Raw genomic sequence first — 21,864 nt, 5'->3', positions numbered from 1 at the left:
CTTGGTTTTTACATAAACATGAAGACTTTTCCTGTGTTCAGAGACTGGAATTATATAAACTCTGTTAGGCTATTACCTCTTTTTTTTTAATTTTTATTTATTCTTTCCTTATTGATACTAAAAGTAGAAAAGGAAGATTGAATTGAAAAAGCAACTTTTCTTTCTGAATATATTTGTTGACAGAATTCCTTGATGAATTTGGTTTTCATGTTCATGTTGTGGTTTTAAACATGACTAAATATAAAAGTTTTTTAAAATGAGAAAACCTGATGTGTACATGAGTTGCTTTTTGATTTGCTGTCTTACAAGTAAGAAGGCTATTGAAAGATTAATTTTCCTTTAGCTTGGTGGATTGGTAAGTGGATTAGTAGTTGGATAAAATATAAACACATTTTTCGAAAAACAGAGATATAACAAGTGAGCATTTGTTTGAAAATGCTTGAGAACTGTTGGCATTTGACAGTTTTGGGCCTTTCAGTTCAGTAATATTTCCTAAACTGTTGCAGTAATTTCCTTTGGATTTTTGACACTCAGTGAGGAGGAAGTAAAATCATGACCATTTGGACTGATTATAGCTTTTTGAATCCGAGTTCTTTTATCTTGTCACAGTACTGAGTATGCATTCTCTTTTCTAAGCAAATTGTTTACTTGTATCTAATGTAGTGCATCTCGCATTTAAATAGTTTTCTTGCAGTAATCTTTTTCCACAATTTTCTGCAAGCTTAAAAGGTTTGATTTTGCTATACAAGTTGTTACTTTGAAATCTGATTCCAGTGGATGATGATCAGGAATGCTGTGTAACAGCATTCTTTGTATGACTTTTCACCAAGACTTCTTTCATGCAGCTGCTTGGGGAAAGGCCAGCGAACAATGTGGTGGTTTTATGTCATGGTCCAGACTCTCTTCCCACCCCCTGGCTTAGTGGCAGGATCTCCCAAGTCTATAAAAACATTATATGCTAGGCTTTCCTGTTGCTGTTGTTATTATCAGAATCTCACTGTCTGGTTTACTGTTCTGATGAGTTTTCTTGGTGTTAATGTCTAAGAATGTGGATGGTATAATGTTATATGTACACACTGAGATGTATGCATTTTGCAAGTGCTTACCTACAAATGTTCTGGCCTTTTTGAGCAGATTTACAACAGTGTGTGTATTTTTTTTTTTTTACTGGAAAAGAGAAAAAAAGATAATAAATTTAAAATACTGCATTAATAGAAATTATTGCAATACCATATAAAGTATTGTGTATTTATGATTTATATTACTGTTAATCAGAGTGTATATGTAGAAACTTTAAAAATAAAATTTTAGGTGCTTATTTACATATTTCTTCCTTTTGTTGTATGAAAGGATTTCTTAAGAGAGGTGGAAGAAACTCAATAATTCCATAGCATGCCAGATAAAATTATTAAAGCTATTAGCTTATTCAGTGGACCAGTGGAATTTCATCTGTAGCTGTTTTGAAAACAAACTATTTGTTGTCCTGCAGAGTGACAATTCGAAACAAATCAATCCTTTACTTGAGGTTCAGATTTTTCTAAATGGAGTATTTTGTGAAATTCAGTAGTAGGACTTTGTAGGATGAAGCCTTTTTCTTCATAGACAAATAGTATTTATTTTACCTTTTAAACAAATTGTCCATTCTATACCAATGAGGAGGTTGGCTATCAACCACAACAGTGAGAGCTGTAATGGTTAGTGTGGCACCTTCTTTTTACCCCTCTTCAAAGAGTGGATCAAACAATATAATATGAATAATGCTGTATTAACTATAGCAAACTCTAAATCTTTATTCAATAGAATAAGGAAAAGACAGTAACTTCAGCTGACAGATTTCTTATCTGCAAGTTTTCTTGCTTTAACAGGAAAGGAAGAGCAGGGATGGAATGTCTTAATGAGGAGACACTTAACTAAAGGTTTAAAATAGTGCTTAATCTTTCCCTTTGGCAAAGAGTAACAGTAATGGTCTTAAGTACACGTTTGAAAGGTGAATCCAGCAGAGCTGGATAGAGCTCAGCCTTTGGGTCAGTCAGCAGATCTGATAGTTGTGGAAATGGAGGGTGCAATTTCATGTAATCTAGGACAGCTGTTGACCTCTGCTGAAAGGAGGGGACTGTGGTTTTCCCCTGACTGGTGTTTCTGCACTGATGGTTTTGTGTGTGATAATCATGTGACCTCAGTGTGGACTGCTTCAAACCATTGACTCATCTTGCTCAAAGGTAAACTATTAAGTTTCCCACAAATTAGTAATGAAATGAATGAAAAAAATTATTTGCCCTGCTACACAGCAAACTCATACTGCAAGGAGAGGACAAGGATGTACAGTTGAAAGTGAACAGTAAGGTGAGATCCTGCTTTTCAGTGACAGTCTGCAGCTGAAATGGATTGAGGTATATCCTAATTATCCTAATTGACAACTTAAAGCAACCCCCATAAGAAACTAACATTCCAATAAAGGTTTTTTCATTTTTTCCATGCTAGAATAATACATACATTCTCTTGGTTTGGGCGTGAGCTGTAGTTACAAACAAAGTCAGATTTCTTTAATGAAATGTAATGGACTCTTTAGGAGCTTAGAATGCATAAACAAATTTTGCTCTGACATTGCTGCATGGTTTGGGGACAGTGATAATATCCCAGAGCTCTTGTGCTACCAGGCTGGTCCTGTGGCTGGAGTTCAGTGTGGCTTCACAATTCTGGTCTCTCCAGTGCCTTAGTGCTCTGCTGCACAGCTTCAGCACTGACTGTGGCTCGTAGTTCATCAGCTGGGCGTGGGCTTCCCTTGCTCTGGATGGTAGGATGGATTATATGTTTGTTGCTGTTATTTTATTGTGAAGTCAAAGATGATGAAAACAAGGCTTGAAAACTTGCACTGGAAGGCAGTTTAAAAGTACTATGAGTTTATTTATGAGGAAGGTGCTTATGAATCAAATTTTTGGCAATTAAGTAGTAGTTGTAAAGGCAAAAATTTAGTTAGATGGGTAACATACTGTGTATTATTTATCTTCCTGGATTTTCTTTGTTAATTTACTTTGGTAGAGTTTAGTTCTAATTATAGAGCTCTTTGTTGACAATAGTATTGTGTTTGCTGATGGTAGAATTGCTAGGAATTACTTTCCTCTGTCACATTGGGATAACAGCTTAACTATTTATTTTCAGCTAGGAGTCTGAAGTCTGAGCTTTGTTACTCTGAACGTTAGTGAGCAACATACATTAAAATTCTGCCTGCTAAGTATGTACTGCTAGGTTTGCACTGAGTTAAAAACCAGTAGGGCACAAGAAATAAAAATCTGAGTGATGACTGGTAACATTTGGATAGATTCTGTGGTGGTAATGACATGTCTTGTGAACTAGAATGAAATGTAAAAAGTGGCGAAACTCAATAGTGTGTCTTTCTGAGAAAAATCAAAGTAAAAATGCATTTAAATGAAATGCTGCAAGTCTCATATGGTGTATTTAAACTTTGAAGACTTTTCAGCATGAATTTCAATTTTTGATATTGGAAAAAATTGGTTTCATTAGTGTTATCAAAGAATATCTCAGAGTTGCTTTATATGTGGTTTTTTATGTTGTTTGAAAGTTGGTAGAATTTTTTTTCTAAGATATTTCCAAAGGAAAATGCCTTAGTTATATTTGTGTGATGTTTTCTTAGAAAGCACCCTGGATTTTTTTGTAAACGGTAAGCAACATTTCCCAAAGTTACTGATCTTGAAAGTGCAGTTGAAGTAAGTATTTTTAACTTTGTCTATCACCAACAAATAAAAATTAAAAACTATGTTTTACAGTCTCTGGATGGAGACACTGATTGTTGTAGAATATTGGGTTTTTTGGAAGCAAAAGAGGCAGTGAATGTGTCAGCCCTGTGGTAGCCTGAGGGGTTTTCTTCAGCAGTTTCAGAGAAAACAATTCTAGTAAGAGTGCACAGAAACAGGCAAACTCGATGGCTAATTTGAATCCTTATGCTGTGTTTCTTAGGCTTTCTAGTTTAAAAACAAGAAATTAAGTTTATTTTAAAGTAAGCAAGACAACCAATATTATCTGGTAAGAATACTATTATTGAGAAGGCACATATGTCAAAAGGCCACTGTTTCAAAGATTGAAAAATAAATGAAATAAAAAAAATCTGAATATAAGGGAAAATTTTAACAACATTTTGCAAGCTGACAGTATCTCTATTTGCAACAACGTGTCCTGCCATTTCTTCCAGTTAAAGTTGTCCTTAAAGTGAGATGAAACCAAAAGTAAATTAGATATAAGGAGTTCAGTGGGGATAGTAAGAGTTTGTTAGCAATTACTGCAAGTTTCATAAGTGAAATTAAAAAGGCAAGTAATAGTCTGTGGCCATTTGTCTGGATTCAAATCATACACAAGTGAATGGAAGCTTATAATTGATTTAAAGAGTAAATTATATCGTTTATGGGGATGGGTTTAATGAACACATTTGGGACAAAAGTGATCTCAAAAATCTCCTGAGTTCCTGGCTAAATTTGGAAAACAGTTAAGAAAAAATAGGAATATCTTGCTGTTATTTCTGTGCAATGTTTGGGTGAAGAGGAAAGTTGATAAAATAGTTTCAGTTGCAACAGAAATTAGGGAGAATGTTTTTGTATGTGTATAACAGTGCTGTTGGAGTTTTTATTTTATAATCTAAAACATGGGTATACAATGGTATTTTTCATACTTATACATTGGTAAAGCTTAAAAGGACTGGATTTAGTGATGTTTTTTTTATTCCTGGATGAGAAGGAGGGAAAAGGTGTATAGTTGCTGATGAAATTTTAATTGCCCTAGAATAATGTATGTAGTAAGTGATTTGAATAGGAAGTTTATAGTGCAAACTTTATGGCTTAGATGGAGTAAATGAAAAATTATGTATTTTAAGGTAGTCTTAAATACCACACATCCTTTTAAATGGTTACTTCTCATACAGGCTTCTATGTACAGTTTGGATGGGTGTCTTTAGAATGTTTCTTTGTCCCTGCAGACAAAGAAAGCAGTTATCATCCAGTAGAAAACAGTAGACAAAAGCATTCAACTTCGAACGTGGCAATAGGTCCTTTATTCTGCTGGAGCTCTGAGCCCTGTGCTCAGCCTGAGTAGTTGTCTAAAACAGAAGGAAATGTCAACAGAGGATCAGGAAGGTGTTTTTGCACTGTGTTACATAGTCAGAAACGCTCTCAGTTGAACAAAACATGACAAGTAAAACTGTTTGTAGGTTAGTAGCTGGTTCTCTCATCAGTGGGACCAAGGACACCTCTCACGTGTGGGCTATAGGTGTCCGTGCTTCTCTCCTTCTGCTTTGTAGCTATAGTGGCTACTCTCGTGATGCTTGGGAAAATGGTTCTTGTTTGCTTTTTTCTGTTTTCCTCCTACTGTCTGGTTCTTATATGGCAAAATGGAATCTTCTTGACCTCCCTTAAGTATAAAAGTTTAGTGGAGGAGTCTACAGACCTTGAGTTCTCTGTGGAGATTGCACAGGACCTTTAGACAACCAGTTCTTAACCACATTTGTTATGGGAAGGATCTTCCTTACTCTTCCTAAAGGGAACTCTCCTTGACACTTCAGGTCAGCTGAGTGTTGCTCTCTCACAATTCTGTATTTATTCACTAGTTAAACTTTGGACAAAAGAATATTTAAGAACTTGTGTACAGGGTGTCTTGAATCCAAGTGCATGCTGGTGCTGGCGTTAGGCTTTTTTTTTGGTGTAGGCATTTGAGGCTGGTAACATAAGGGTGCTGCAACCACCCCTCTGGTTAAATTATTGTTGGACATTATTGTGATTTATTATATTTTTGTGATTTTCCAACAAGGCCAGGTAATCTGGCATCTGAAGGTGCCAGATAGAAACCAATGGAAAATGTCCCTTGTCCTCAATTCTGTGGGCACTTATTAACATATGCTCAAAAAGTGTTTTAGTGTGCTGTGGTGCTTCATTTGTTTCATTATATAGATCCTGGGTTTGGTCTCATGAAAGTTAAAAGCCTGTTACTGGCCGCAGCTGTCTTGGATGTGTACTTCCTATTTGTAAATAGGAATGTATTGTAGTGTTTTGATTTTTTTTTTTTTTTTTTTTTTTTTTTTTTTTTTTTTGGATAGTGGTGTAGTGGTGGAGCACTCTTCCATTAAACCTGAAACTGGTTCCTTATAGTAAAAATTCTTTACCTACCTAAATTTCAGTTCACTTTAGTAAGTGATTTCCCCCCCAATGTCTCTAGTATATTTTGTGTATTTACATAATAAGTTTCCGTTATATGTAACTGTAACTAGAGTACAGACTTAATTGCATATGAGGAAAAGCTTTTGCCATCTGATTATGTGTAGCCAACTGAAGAAGGTTTATTTTTTTCAAAATTTCAGTGTCATTTTTTATTGTTTTAATGGCTTTATTAGATAAATGGTGTTTCTATTTGAGTTAATTTTTTGAGAGAACATTTAAAGATAAATATTCATCATTAACACCATACTAACATTTATTTGTCTTTAGTAAGATGATTCTGGCTTGAGGCAGTTTGCAATTCTTAGAAAAGCCCTTATAAACACTTTCCCTGAAGATATTTCAAGTAGACAAGTGAACAAAAAAGGTTGTGTTTTTTATAGTTTTTTCCCCTTAGTCTGTCAGTTAATGATAATTTTAAAATGGTCTCTTGAAACAGGTTTTAAAAGCAGCTCAAGTTGTCCGTTTATACTTTTTTTTACTCTACACTTTTATTAGTCTCATGCCTTTTCTGTACAGAATAATTCTAAAGACTGTTTGTGAATAAAGTTAGGGAGCAGCACAGATATTGCATTTAGTAGCAGCTGAAACACTAGAAGGATATGTGTAGTGTTACTGTAACTGTTGTGTGTGTGTGTGCACTTTGCATTTTTCATAGAAATTGTAACTACCAGTTTAGTAAATGGAGAGGGGAAACACCAGATCCCTTGGCAGGAGCTGGAGAAGGTTGGTGCTTTAAGAAAAGTATCTGGAATTGCGTATGTGCTTTTTCTTCTAAATGCCATTCCTGAGTCTCAACAATACCACTGTGAGCAAGCACAGCTTTGTGTTTAGCTCAGTTTAAGAGTCAGTACAGTTCAGTGAAGAAATTAAGACCTTTTAGATTCTGTAGAGTAGTTGAAAACAGAAAATCCAAGATGAAAGCTCTGAAAAGTTTGCAGTGAGACAGTAAATGGGGGGGTTTGTGTTTAAATTTTTTTCTGTTTTTTGGGGGGGGTTTATTATTGTTGTTGTTTTTATTTTTATTATAGCATGTGTTTGCACAATGATAATTTACTTTGCTTGCCTAATCTAATAACCTGCTAGATTATCTAATTATTTAAGTCTGTCATTTTATGTCCTTAATGTTTGCATACAAGTAAGCCTGGGTAGGAGAAAAGCAGAATTATTTTTAAAGTTTACTGAGGGTCTTGTGAAAAGAGACTTTAGTTTTCCTCGTGGGAAAGAAAAGAATTTATACCAGGTGATTAGCTGCACCAAATTCACTTCTGGATGAGATGATGACACTTGTAATAATTCTATTATTCATGTCACTAAAGCAATATATTGGATTAACTATGTAGCAGCAAATCTACAGTTATGGCATATGGTTCTCCTCTGAAACAAACCAGTAGCTCTCAGCATCTCTGTTGAAAAAAGGCTTCCAATTCGTAGGTTTGTTTCTGACTTTGAATTTACCCCCACCTCCATCCAACCAAATGCCAGACAATTCAGAATGCTGGCTTTCTTAAAATGTTGTTAAAGTACAGTATGGTAAGTAACTAACTATTTACTGATCCCAATGTAATAAATTAGAATATGACTGGATATAGGTATTTGTATTCCTATGAAAAAACGAGTTGGCCACAACTTTATAAATGGAAAAGCAAGAGATAGCGTAGAGGGGATGTGAGGGTGTGCATATGTGTTGCACAGTTTCTATCTACAGAAAGAAACAAGAGTCTATTCAAATCAGAATGAGGTTTTTTAAAAAATTTATACACAGAAGTCTTCTATGATGCCATGCTTGTAAGAATATTGGTTTGGTCAGATGCTGCTTCCTTTTTGCAGGACTTGGAGTAGTAGTTTTTATGCAATGACTGTATTAATCCAAGAAATTAAAATAATAATTTTTCTGTTTGTGTGTCACTGTTTGTATAAATCATTAGTATTTGAATTTCATGGAGTATTACATATATAAATTCTCTCTGACTGCATTAAAAAATGTATTACTGATCATCTAAACTTTGGATAACAGAAATGAAATGTAAACATAACTTAAGTGTAATTTATGTCCTTAATATTCTAAACAGTTAAAGTAGTTTGTGGAAAAAAAAAGTATTGTAAAAGGTTCTTTGTACTGTAATTGTACTACATTGAAATTTCCTTTAAGCTTCTAGAAACCATTAAACACAATTATAACTTTTTGTAGGTTGGGCTCATGTGGTTTGTGCTCTGTACATTCCCGAGGTGCAGTTTGCAAATGTTTCTACAATGGAGCCTATCGTGTTGCAGTCTGTTCCTCATGATCGTTACAATAAGGTATAATTCTATGTCTTTTTACATTTAATGTATTTATTTTAAAACTTCTGAGATTTTATAATATTAAACTATGCTTCTTAGAATGCACTTTATATAAAATTCCTAAATGTCTCCAGTAATGCTGTAAGTTTTCTGCAATGTCTTTATGATAAATTGAAGAATTAAGAAAACTGTATTATTAAATTAAGCTGTAAGGTTATCTGCCATGTCTTATTAGTCTTTAGATTAGGGACTGTTTCATTAATTGAAAATGCCATGATCTTTGAATAACAGTTTATTTTGAAAGGAATCTGAAATATTTTCTATAGGTTAAAATACTATTGCAGCTTATATGAGATTTTATTATTAAGTACCACAAAAGTCCCAGTGTTTTAAGTGTTGATATTAACATAAATATGTTTATAAACCTTTCTTTTAGTTCAGAGAGGTATGCTAATATATTAAGGCAAATACTTGCAGACTTTTGCCTTTGCAAACAACATTCACTTTAGTAGCATTTTTTGCTTATAGGAGAATGCTTGTAAGTAATTGTCAGTGAGATGGAATGTTTTATAAAGTGTGGTGAGACTTCAAACAAAAAATACGCCCAAAAAGGCAGAGCAATAAACCAGTAGGTTATTAGTGTTCTTTATTGATAGTTACATTTTTCTTATTTCACTTGTGTTACTTTCTCCTCACTTAACTACATTGGTTTTTCTATGTTCCCTTCTGCAGATGCAAACTGTCTGAATTTCTGATTAGTTGTGTTACATATTTTTCTTGTGTTGTTCTTTTAACCTCTAGTTTCTTTTTTTTTTTTTTACTTTATTTTATGGTAGCTTGTGGACAATGGAATAAAGTAGGAATAGACTGTGTTATGAAAAAGAGAAAGAAGAAAAAGGCATACATCTCCTCTTGTGTTCTTCCTACAGGGAGACCAGTCCCTGTTCACGTCGCCTCTGTGACTTCTCACAACCCCCACATCCCCTTTCCAAGTTTCCATCTTTGATTTATGGTCTCCCCCCCAATGTTTCTAGCCTTTTTCCTTTTTTCATTCTTTGGTCTTTTCCTTTTCTGTTCACTTTCTCCAGTTGCTGTCAATGCGTTTTGTCCATCTTATTTACCAGTGTAGCTGAAAAACCAGGAGTCAAATCTGAGTTTTTCTTAAGCTTTCTCATTACTGTCTGAGCATCTCTATTGGCATCTTACTCTTTGCTTCCCTCTGCATTTACAAGAACATGCAGCAACGAGATTCAGTACAGAGCTAATAAAATGTTTCTGCTTGGGCACAAAGCACTAAAGATTTCCTATAACTGATGAGTTTATTTCCTCTCTCTCCTCAATTCTGAGGAAACAGAACATCTGTTTTCTTTTTCCTTGAATAGCAGTCAGTCATAATTTTCTTTTAATTGGTAGTGTTTCTCCCTTAATGTCCTTCAGAAATTTCATGGAACACTTTGAATTTTGTTTTATCTTGCACTATTTCCATTGATGGTAATTGGATATTGGATGAGTAAATCCTTGTAACTTCAAAAAATGTACTCTGCATCTTTTACTATTACTTGTTGACAAAATCCATTGTTTGTCTCTCTCTTTAGTCTTTATTAATTCCTTTTCATCATAACTTAAGTTTCTTCTTTCTCAAACAGTTCTTGTTCTAAATGTTTGAAGATACAGTTGTGTTTGCTACTAAAATTCTAGTTTCCATTGTTGGTACTTAGTGTGTTTTTCTTTCTCACTAGATAGTCACTAGATAGTTAATGTAGAGAGAGTTCCTGGTGTTGTCCAGCTCTTAGTTCTCTGTGCTCTGGGCAGGTGTTCTGACTGAGGTCTATTTTCCATGTTAGCAGTCAGCCTAAAACTACTTTTCATCAGGCCACTATGGTTTATTATGAAGTACAATGAGATCAGTGTCAGAAATGCCAAAGTTTGGGGTCACACCCCTAGCCTGCAAATTATATTATTTTTGTTCCCTGTTTTTACAGAACTCAGATTTCACTGTCATTGTTTGGTCTTTTTGGGTCAGGGAGATAGCAGCTGTGGGTGTCAGGGGAATCCAAGAAATGGTTATACTGCAGTTCTCCAGCAAACCTTCTGAAAGCAATCACACTGCAGAGCCAGCAGCAGTCTGGTTGTGTCAGTACTGAATTTAGAGAAGTGTTGGCTGGCAGGGAACTCCCAACTCCGGCTAAGTCTGTAGCTGCTGCTGAGTTTGGCACTGCTGTGGTTAAACTGCCATCGCTTCCCAAGTAGGCTGTTCTTGAGCAATATCCCCCCAAATCAGTAAAACTATTAGTTCCCTTTTCATGTAGCTTGCAGTAATTTCACCTTCTACTCCTATTGCTATTCAAGATAAATTGTGTTTATTTAAATGATACTTTTTTTAGATCAGAAATTTTGTAAAGCATTTCACTCTGACTTTATTAATTTGCGTAAAAATGGAAAGAAAAGCTTTTTTTTTGAGAAATAGGTATGACAAACAGTTCTTGAAACATTTGTTGCACATTGAGAACAAATGTAAACATGTAATTAGGAAAAAATGACTGGAGTTGTTTCTTAGAGAGGCTTAGTGATAATTTCATTCTGTTTGTCAGCTCAGGTTGGGATAGGAGATTTTAAATAAGATATTATTTCCTGTGAAGTTCTGAATGATTCTCTGTGCATGGCTGGATACACATAGAACACTGGCATATAGAATTGGGGGAAAATAGAGGCCAAAGAAAATTACCATGAGGGAGAAATTATACTGTAGTCTTTAAAATAAATATTTTTGAAGTTTTGCCAGGACTTAGTACTTAATTTAATGTTTGGAATTTTCCCTGTGCACTTGTTTGCACAGTATTATAATTATAATATAATTATAATACTGTGCAAATATATTTATATTATATAAATATATTATAATATGCAGTATTACCAAGTACAGTAATCTTAAATGCAAGAAGAAATGCTGTAGATACCAAAGCATGGGGCTTGTCCATATAGAGATATTTGGCTGCTATTTCCCTGAAGTTTGCCTGTTTCAGGGATTAAAACCATCACATTACAGAATGAATCCACTGAATGGTTTGATTAATGGGTTGGCTATTAGGAAAGTTCTTCTTACATTGTTGCTTCCAAAAAAGAAGTGGGCTATTAGTTGCTCTTCTTTTCAGAACTAGGTGTTTCTTATTCCTTGGATGGTTATGCATGGATAATATATATTTATTTTATGTCAGCTTCTTTTGTCTCTTTTAGGTTCATTTGAAACTATGTGATAATTTTATATAATTACTGCTTTTAGTAATGTCTTTTAAGAACTAATTTAAAGATAAGTGCATTTGGAGTTTCTTCATTTGCCTTGTAGTGAATGCAGCTGGCAAACTTTTCTTTCAGTACTTGCTGCAACAATGAGAAATTTCTGTACAATTCCTAGGTTTGATTTTGTGCTCAGAGAATGCCATTGGGTAGCTGTTAGAGTAAAATATTTCTGAAATCACTTTTTGCTTTATAATTGTTTTTGTCTCATTTTCCCTTCTGTCTGCTTTTGCAAAGAAGGTTTACACTTTGAATCTTTGAGGGGAAAATACTGACAGCAACATAAAGACAGCTGTGCAAAATATGTATTTTGCCTTTAAAGGAAGTAAGATATTTGTTCTGTTTCTGAGTAAAATTTCCTTGCTGAATCAAAAGCTTTTGCTTCTTTCCAGTGAATTTGGGAGAGTACTCTCTTCCCTTAAGAGCTTTGAAGAAGAGTGCAGCTGTGGGTGGTAGGACACAGTTTTAAACTTCCACATTTCAGAGGCTTCAGAGGTGTAGCATTTGTATGGATTTCCAAATACATGCAAGTCTTCCTTTGTGAAAGAAAGGCAAAGGTTTTCAGGCTTCTGGGATTGTTTGTGTGTCTAAGAGAAGGTACAAATATGAGAAGCTCAGCTGTAAAGAACTTACTGTCTGTTGGAACCTTCTTTGTCCCTGTTTCGTATGGAATACTAGGAAACAGGTTTAATGCTTCTCATGACTATTGCAGGAAAGTTCTTTGAGCTTCTTAAAATGAGTAGTCAGTCCACCATGTTGCATTTAAACTTGTTAATAATGTAGCTTGTAGTCATTTTTTAGTAATTTTACTGTAAATTGCTCCAAGAGGTCCCCAAACAGAGACCCTACATGTAGGGTAAATACTGAAAGATGGGACTCTGCATCTCTACTAAGTGGAACGCTTGTATTGCTTTTTTTCAATGAGGAAAAAAACTGTAAGAACTTGAAACAAAACTCTGAAAAAACCAGAAAGTAATTGGAGATTGAGTTTTATGGGGTTTATTGAACTCTCTGTTTATAGAGGTATCTTACTTTGAAGTTACTTACATTTAATACAGTGACTCAGATGAGGTTGATAGATCATGACCTTGTTCATTCCTAAAATCTAAATGTGTCAGGTCATGGTATGGAAAGCTAAAAAGCAGCCAGTCTCAGACCCTGTCAAACAACTGAATTATCAGTGTTCACCACCTTGAGGTACAAAAGAAGCAAGGCAAAGAATTAAGTAGGATTATCCCCTTTCTGATCTTTTAAATGTTAGGTTATAGGGTATGATTTTAGGATATATTAGCTTTTAAAGTAGTGTGGAAACTGTACAAGAATAACTCTCCTACCTTCAAGTCTTGCTTATAAACAAAAATGCTTTAGTTAGCTGACACCTCCTGTTAAATGTTGTTCTTAAAACCTCTGTAACAGGCTGTTCTGATCTCAGAATTTCACTCATTTTCCTGTTTAAGACTGGTTTTGCATTATATAAATTTTTAAAAAAATTTCAGTGGTCTCCTGGTCCATTTTTTTCCACTATGTTTTCTGCTACCCATGATTGATGTTGTTTGCATTTATTATTCTACTCATTCTTTACCTCACTGAAAGGAGGTTGTTATAAAATTATTAGTCAATTAAAATAGAGATAATTTTATTTTTTGGCATAAAGAAGTTTCTCTTTTCTCATTAAAGATCTTATAATGAGGTTTCTACAGAGGTAGGAATGTTCTTAATGTTTAATACTCAGTACAGTTCTCATATTAAAACAAACATTTAATCCACCTCACTACTGGGTGATACTTTCATTAAGAATATCTTCTAAAATTGTTAAATTTTACACATGAATGTGATATTATATAGAATCTCTCTGAATGCTCTTTCAGTAATTAGGACAGAAAAAGTGAAAAGCGATTTAGTTTTGCTTGATGTTTCTCCTTGGAATGCTGGTGAGAGGTTGTAGTGATACTTTTATAGTAGTAAGCTTCCTACAGTATGTATCCATATTTATCAGCCACTTGTTTAAAAAAAGAAGTAGTATTGAATAGTGAGGAAGAATTTGGATATTTAAAATTTCTTTCTTCTGTTTTACTGAGAATGTTTTTGAAAAGATTAAAAATTGCCATGGCATCCCAGTAAAAGACATAAATTTAGAAATGCTGTGAAAAGATTTCCAGGTACTAAATAGCTTGTTTTGGAGGTTGGAATGTGTTTGGTATACTCATTCAAGCTTTTTTACAGAAGGTTCTTGATGGATTAATTTATAAGATGTTTATAGGGCTGTCCAAGTCATACTGAAGTAGTCATCCAAACAATGCAGAGTTTGGTTAAACACCAATTTAATTGAAAGTAGCTAAGCATCATATGAATATTGAAACATGCTATGACACTTGGAAAATTCTTTGCACCAAATGTACAAATAAAATTCCAAGTTTGCAGGCTTTTTGTAATTGTGTAGATATATATATATATATATGTATTTACACACCCTATGGCATATTATACCATTAGGCACTCAGTCTGATGTTTCTGAATTCCACAAATACAGGTTATATTAAATGAATATGAAAATGATTGAGACTTATAAGGACATAAATGCAAACTTGAAAGCAAGGACAGTTGGGAAGCCTAATGCTACTAACCCTTGGCTGTTTAACCCTTTGGCTGGTTGACAATGGTATGAAATGTAAGCAAATTAGTAATTGTACTGCCTTAACCTTGGTGAAGTGTTACACAAATCCCAGGAGTCTACCAGGTTGATCTCCTTTTGCTAACAAGCATGATTAGACTTTCATAAAGAAGTTCTTAAACCAGCTTAGCTGCAAAATCCAGTAGTTCTCAGCCTAGGATCTCCTGTAACACAGAATTTGTTTGTATACTTCTTATCAATTAAGTATTTTCTCTTTGATAGACATGCTATATTTGTGATGAACAAGGCAGAGAAAGTAAAGCAGCCACTGGTGCTTGTATGACATGTAATAAACATGGATGTCGACAAGCTTTTCACGTAACATGGTAAGTATATTTTATTATTTAATATCTCTGATGTTCAGAAAGAATCAATTCACACAGTGTAATGAATAAGCTCCTTATTTAGAACATCTTTTGAGTAAAGAAATACAGCAAAGTGGTTTGTTTTTATAATAGTGTTTCCTAACAATATGGCAGTGGCAGCATAGATTTTGCTGTGAGATGCAGAAACAGTCTGATAATACTCCCTTGGGTGGTATTAAATGGTGTGTGCTCCTGGGAATAAGTATAGGGGAGTTTGGAGTTTTTTTCTTGGTCTTAGCTTATTTTTCTTAGAGGATGTTTAATAGGATATGGGAGTATGAGGGCATTGTTTTTTAGCATTGCCTGCTAACTGATTTTGATATTTACTTTTGGTAAATCATTGGGAAAATGACTGAGCTGTATGTAAAAGGCACTAGACTCACCCTTTCCAGTATGGATTTCCAAACATTGGGGAGTAACTCACTTCACTGGTTTTATCTAAATGATACAGATCATCCTGAACTATTCAGATTTCATGTGTTACTGCTGGAGGAAAAAAAGCTGTGTCCTCCACCATCTGATTCATTTCACTTTAAGATATTTAGTTTTCCTTGCATTCAGGAGATGTTTGCTTCACTTTATGGACTTCTAAAAGAGACTGGATATTTAGATTAAACCACATGCAACAGGTAAAAGGAAGCAAAAAGAGTTCCACTCCAAAATTTGCAGGCATTATTTGTTTCTTCAATTTCAACAGGAGTTATTTTACAGTAGCGGGCAGATTTATCTAGGCTGTCTAGCTGTATAATCTGTGGATTTACCTGTTTGTGACTGCCCTGGTATGCTGCTTCATGACGAGTAAAATGTATTTTCTTTAGTGTACCCAAGTGATGATTTGTATGTCTTGTGGAGATCTTGAAGGGTTTAATTCCATTGTTTTGCTGCTGATAATCTTGGCAACTCTTCATTTTTTTAAAATTGCTTGACTGCTTTGCAGGTTTTATTCTTTCATAAGCATCTGAGTTTTCATTGGATGTGATCAATGTCAAGTTTCTTTTTATGGTGAAAATGGATTGTATTTCTCAAAGCATGCATACCATGTAAAGGGATTACTTACAGATGTGAAAAAATGTGTATATCCAACACTTGTATGAAAAGGTCTCTTACCTTTCAAACACTTGTGTACATACAAGAGTCCTTTTCATCTTCTTACTTTATTCCAAAACCTTGAATGCTGTGAAGAGCATAAGACTTTAAGTTGAATATTAAAACAGCTATCTTGCCACTTTTTAGAATGTTTTGGTTCAAAAACATGGTCTATACTACAAAATGATATCTAGCTGGAGAGTAGTAATATGGCTGGAGATAATTAGAGGTTTCTGTAATATTAAAAAAATGGAAGGAAAACATGAAGACTACCAGAAATCCAGGACAAGGTGTTTTAAATTGAGATTATCAGAATGACTGTCTAATGAAAAATGAGCTTCAGTGCATGTTTTTTTTTTGTAAGAGAAGCTTAGAAACAATACATCTTTGCTTAAAGACATCCTCTTAATTATTTTTTTCTAGTTGGTATCAGCTGTAGATGTGCATATATTTAGTATTTCTGGGTTTTCCAAGAACGTCTTTTTAAAAATCTGTAAAAATTAACCACATTATATAATCTTCTTTAATTTAAATACTCCCGTGTATATTTTGACTGTAACATTGCGTTATTATGGTGTCTTGGTTTGAAAGACAAGTGTCTGCCAAGGAAGGCAGGAGCCTCCCTTAGAATGGAGAGTATTGACCCCCTCCCTCCGAATTATTATAATTTTGGAATTAAGGGTCTTTCAGGCAAGGATATGAGAAAAGGAAAAACAGTTCATTAGTAGTCTGTATGTGTATAACAAACAAACAAAAACAGTGGCGGCAACAACAAACAAAAGCACAAACAGCGCCCCGGCAGGCGCTCAGTCTCGCCTCACTCAAGGCCATTTCCCCGTGGGTGCAGCTCCGGGCCCGGCCGGCAGGGGCGCTGCTGGCTCCTGCCCGGGGCGCCGTGCTCAGCTCGGGGAGCGTGGCGCGGTAATGGCGGCTTGGACCAGAGGGGAGGGGATGCAAGAGAGGCTTTGCTTTACAAACCCCTTGGGACAGTCGGTCCTGGTGCTCCAGCGGGACCCTCGGGAGCAGCGAGCTGGAACGGCAGGGACGGGCACATTCGTGCAGTGGTAGATGAGATTATTAGGAAAATTAATCCACAAACACCAGAGGTTTATGTCCAAAAGGAGCCAGAAGAGTCCTTTTACTTTATTCGAATAAAGGGAGAGGCCATGGAGCATTGCCCTGGGATCTTTCAAATTTTTGGAGGACGCAGTTTATCCTAATTTCAGGGCCGCATTTTCCTTCTCTCTTTCCCCATTGGCTGAGGTACTTGAGAGAGACTTCCCCGAGTGCCTGATACCAAGAGATTCCCCTCTAATGTTCTTTTAATTCTTATGGAATTTAGAGGTTTTTCTTCTCCATTGTTTCTTTCATTCATCAATCAGTGGAATCCTTCCCATTGTTTCTTTTATCTCCCAGTGCTAGTTTTATCTACCAGCAGACCCACAGCTTGTTTGTAAAGACAAATCTGCTATTCCTCTCAATATGTGTCAGAAAACCGCGGGGATGTCTGGGCAGGCAGGGGCTGTGGGGCCGCAGTGTAGCAAAGACCGAGTAGCGGCGGAGAAGGTGGGCGGGCGGCAGGGCAGTGGCATCGGCCTCCCGAACAGGGCAGGGAGCGGTTCCCTTGGGGCAGGGATGGGGGACAGTGGCGTGGTTTCCCCTCAGCATTACCAGATGGGAAGGGGGGTTCCCTGTTTGGTGAGGTATGGTGCCAGCAAGGGCCCAGTGCAGCAGAAGAAAGGCAGCGGGAGGCTGAACCCCGCAGTGGTGACCAATTCTCCCCACTGCGACTGCAGCCTCTGCCCTCCATGTGCCGAGAGCTCTCTAGAGCTGGCAGCTGCCCCAGCCCCCTTTTCCCCAGCCCCATTCTCTGCTCTCTCTGCCCCTCCCAGAGAAACCCTCAGGTAAGAGAAGCGTAGCCAGGTGCCCTCCTCCCCCGAGTTTGGCAACTTCTTTTTTCTCTCTTAAGTACCCAGTCGTTGTTGTCTCCTAGCAACATAGGGGAGAAGATTCCCTAAGGGAAAGAAACAAAAGGAAAAATCCTAAACTCTGACATGTGGGAATGAAAATTATGGAAAATGTAACAATATTTGGGTTGTCAATATATAAGTTGGTTTTGATAAGGAAAATATATCAACATTACAAATGGTGAAAAGCAAAATTGTTTTGTAAAGTTTATACTAGAGTAAGGTAATAATTAGTCTAGTCAATGCAACTTGTAATGTTGATCTTTTTTAAAAAGAGATTAGCCTGCCACAGTATTTTAAACTAGTAAATACAGTTTGATTTACTATGTAGTTCAAGTTAGATTAAAAAAACCCAGTAATTTTCATTGTGAATCAGAGACGCATGTACAGAACATGTATGCAAGTTCTGAAAAAACTCTTCTTTGGAACTACAGTATGGTTTTGTTAAAAGCTGTTCTTTCCTTAGATTTTTTTTTTTTTGCTTGAATTTGAGCTAAGAGTCATTGTAGATTGCTTTGTTTATTTATTTGTGCAAGTAGCTGCATAGTAAATGTAGATGTGCAAGCTGTAAGCTTGTGTGAGTGGCTTAAAGATTCTGACAAAAGGCAACAGCCAAAATATGAATTATATATGTTTTTCCCTGGGCTACAAAGGTTGGTTGTGTGTTCACATGCCACTGGAAGTTATTTGTGTGGAAATCTCTTACTAATTGCAGATATAAAGAACCATATGTTATCAGCTGTGATATTGTGGTACAAACTGGTGTAAAATGGCTTTCCTTGAATGTTGTCTGGTTTATTTTTAGTGCACAGTTTGCAGGACTTCTTTGTGAAGAGGAAGGCAATGGTGCAGATAACGTCCAATACTGCGGCTACTGTAAATACCATTTTAATAAACTGGTATGTATTTATTAAATTCTATAAATAAATGTTACTGACTTATTTTTTATTCTGAGTTGCTGTTAGCATTAGAAATAATATTTTCATGTAGTTTGAAAAAGTAGGTTGTATTTAATTAAAACAATGTTTTAATCACAGTTACAGAAGTGCTAGCTGGAAATGTTTTTATAAGTGGTTACTTTATAGATGTGTGGGTTTTCCCCCTCTGCCAGAAATAGCATGCACCTTTAGTGGGTTTTTTTCATTGAGTTCCTGGAATGTTTTCTTTTGCTATTTGTTTAGGTGCCTTCTAGGAATTCAGTCTGTTTTGGAATAAACTAGAAAATACTACTTCTAGAGAATAAAGAAGCACTCCATATTTTTCTGCTTCTATTACTCTTCTGCCCAACCTCTTTTGTTCTGTCTCTCACTGTGTAGCCAGTGAGTATTCCCTTCTTGTAGGTTCTCTGAAACACAACCTTAAGGAAGTGACCTGAGGTTTGATTTTTAAAAAACAAACAAGAAAAGAAAAACATTGAAATTTCTCAGTTAATGCAGAAGGTTTTGGATCAGACCTCTGGAGTCTTTCCTTTCACTTTTTAATAGTTTGACAATTCCAAATATCTGTTTCTATGTACATGTGCGAGTGTGTGGACTTGAGGGGCTTATTGATGTTTAAAAAATGTTATTTATTAATACTAAAACGTGCAGACTTATGTTCAAATATGCTTGTAAGTATAGTTTAACGTGCAGATTATTTTTCATTGCTAAACAAGTTGAGTACTTGGTGTGACTTTCAGGTTGCAGCGCGGTAAAAACACAGGACCAATCAACAGTTTAGTTTCTAGAAGATTAGCTTGGTGAGGTTAGTTTTGTGCCTTTGTGAATACTGATGAATTTGCTTCATAAGGAAGACAAGTCAGGGCTTTCTAGGCCCTTACTAAGCTAAGATTTTTTTTTTTTACTATTTTGAGCTAAGTATTTACAAAAAAGGTGAAAACGATCTCTTATTTAATGGCAAAGGCAAACCTTTACACTGTTATGCCTTTGATTTGAATGTAGCAGTGCTGCTGTGATTGAGAACAGGTATGTTTATTTAAAACCCAAGTTTTATCATAAAAGACATAACTCTATATTTGACATACAATTAGTTAGCTTTCCATTACAAAGCTGCAGTGGTAAGAACACTAAAAACTGACAAGATTGTTTTAAGTGTTTCAATTTTTCTTTACGTTTGTTATGACTGTTAATGCCTGGTAAATACAGATGCTTAGTATTTACTGCTGAAGATGGTGGGTATTCTGCTGAAAACTGGTTGACAAAAGAGTGGCCTGAAGTGTCTTTAAATGCTTCCTCAGTTACAAGAAAACCAACATTTAGAACACTGGCCTAGCATAAAGTATTTGCATTCCTGAAATGGGTTCTCAGACATTACAGAAATACAGGCAATTACATCTGCCACTTATAATCACAGACATGACTGTAGCATTCTTTATCCTGGTTTTTAATCTATTTTAATGAAAATATACCAGACAGATCGCTTGAATAATAAATAAATCATGAAGTCACCTTACAATGCACTTCAAGCATGTGTCAGGGCATCACTGTGGTTTCATGTGATACTCATTTGAGCAGCATCTTTTTTGTTTTATGTTATGAAAACTTGAAAATGTGTCTAGCATCTTTTAACCTTTAAAAAGTGGCATATTTCATTTCTCTGTGGAAAGGATATCTTGCAAATTTGTGGGAGGTGTAAAAGTTGATACAGGGACAGGCTTTTTTCCTGGTATATATTCAGTAGTCTTGTGAATTTTAGTGTCAGTAATTAGTCAGCTTTCCAGTAACTGAAGCAATTAAGTTTGTTTCCTCAAGCAGTAAAGCGTCTTGTCAGTGGAAATGCTTTATACTTTTTATTTATTCAAATGGTTCCTTTTCTCTGTCCATAAATATATTTTCTCTTTTTAGAAAAAGAGCAAACGGGGATCTAATAGGTCATATGATCAAAGTTTAAGTGATTCTTCCTCTCACTCTCAGGATAAACATCATGAGAAGGAGAAAAAAGTAAGTGGATTTGTCGTTGCTAATTATGTGGCACATCTGCTTAAAAGTAGCCCTTTCTGGTAAATTTAATTTTGGCTGAAAAGAGTGAAGAAAATCTTGTTCTGAAGCACTGAATTATAAATAACACATGATAAACCATAGGTACTGGCATCCAATTAGGAAACCTCTTCAGGTGCATTCGTACATGCACTTCTCTATTTCTGTTTGCATTCAGTTTTGTGTTACTGAAACATATCCATTGGGAAGGCTGTTCCATGCAGCTTACTTTGCTTTAATTTTCTGTTAGAGCTTGTCTTGTATACCCTTTGTGACTACACAAAGAAGAAAACCAGCAGTACAGATTTTAGCAACTGTGTGGATAAACACGTGCATCTAATTCCTTATGTTTTAACCTGTTACATCTTCCTCTCATCAAAGAACTGACATCTCTTCTTGACACATTTTACTGGTACCAGCGGTCAAGCCCACTGTGCTGGCAAAATACCTTCTTACTCACCTGGGAAATCTTGCTGTGAGGGTACAGAGAACATAACTGCTGATTTCTAATGTTGCCATACTCTTTTAATGATCTGGCTTTGCATATTATTAAAAAATAATTTGAAATCTATGATGATTACTATTTTTAGGTTTTTATTAGTGCTGCATTAACAGTTGTCTGTAGGAAATTTGTCATCTAAATTCAACTGAGGGTGATAACAGACACAATAATGCAGATCTGCTTTGGCACTTTTTTTAGGCCTCTAAGAATACATACAGAACTGCCCACTAGCACACGTGCCTGTACAAATAGCTTAATAGGATTTTGTGGGGATGTGGATAAACTTAGTTTTCCATTATTAAAAATCATTACATAGAAATTAGAATCAAAGAATCTTTTGATCAAATGTGTATTATACAAAGGAGCTATATTTATAGAAGCAGGAAATTGAATAGCAAATGTCAGTCTTTAGACTCTTAGTCTCCTTAATATTTGATTTGGATTTTTAAGATCCCTTCCATTTTGGATGGATATTGATTGCCAGTTGTTCTTGGATAATCTTAGAA

At 35.4% G+C, this 21,864-nt stretch overlaps 1 protein-coding gene across 4 annotated transcripts in view; it reads left to right on the top strand.

Annotated features, from left to right (window-relative positions):
• The window catches only part of MLLT10 (MLLT10 histone lysine methyltransferase DOT1L cofactor), a 123,817-nt gene that overhangs the window by 26,605 nt on the left and 75,348 nt on the right, over positions 1-21,864 (top strand). For 3 of the 4 annotated variants that reach the window (XM_059476145.1, XM_059476121.1, XM_059476137.1), the window contains 4 exons: positions 8,407-8,516; positions 14,686-14,789; positions 18,687-18,780; positions 20,725-20,820. In XM_059476145.1, coding sequence (XP_059332128.1) covers positions 8,407-8,516; positions 14,686-14,789; positions 18,687-18,780; positions 20,725-20,820 — 404 coding nt within the window. The remainder of the gene's footprint in view (positions 1-8,406; positions 8,517-14,685; positions 14,790-18,686; positions 18,781-20,724; positions 20,821-21,864) is intronic. The other variant, XM_059476129.1, reaches the window with a different exon arrangement.

This window comes from Ammospiza nelsoni, chromosome 1 (assembly GCF_027579445.1).
Source record: "Ammospiza nelsoni isolate bAmmNel1 chromosome 1, bAmmNel1.pri, whole genome shotgun sequence".
NCBI classification, from domain to species: domain Eukaryota; kingdom Metazoa; phylum Chordata; class Aves; order Passeriformes; family Passerellidae; genus Ammospiza; species Ammospiza nelsoni.
This window is presented reverse-complemented; position numbering and strand designations above follow the sequence as displayed.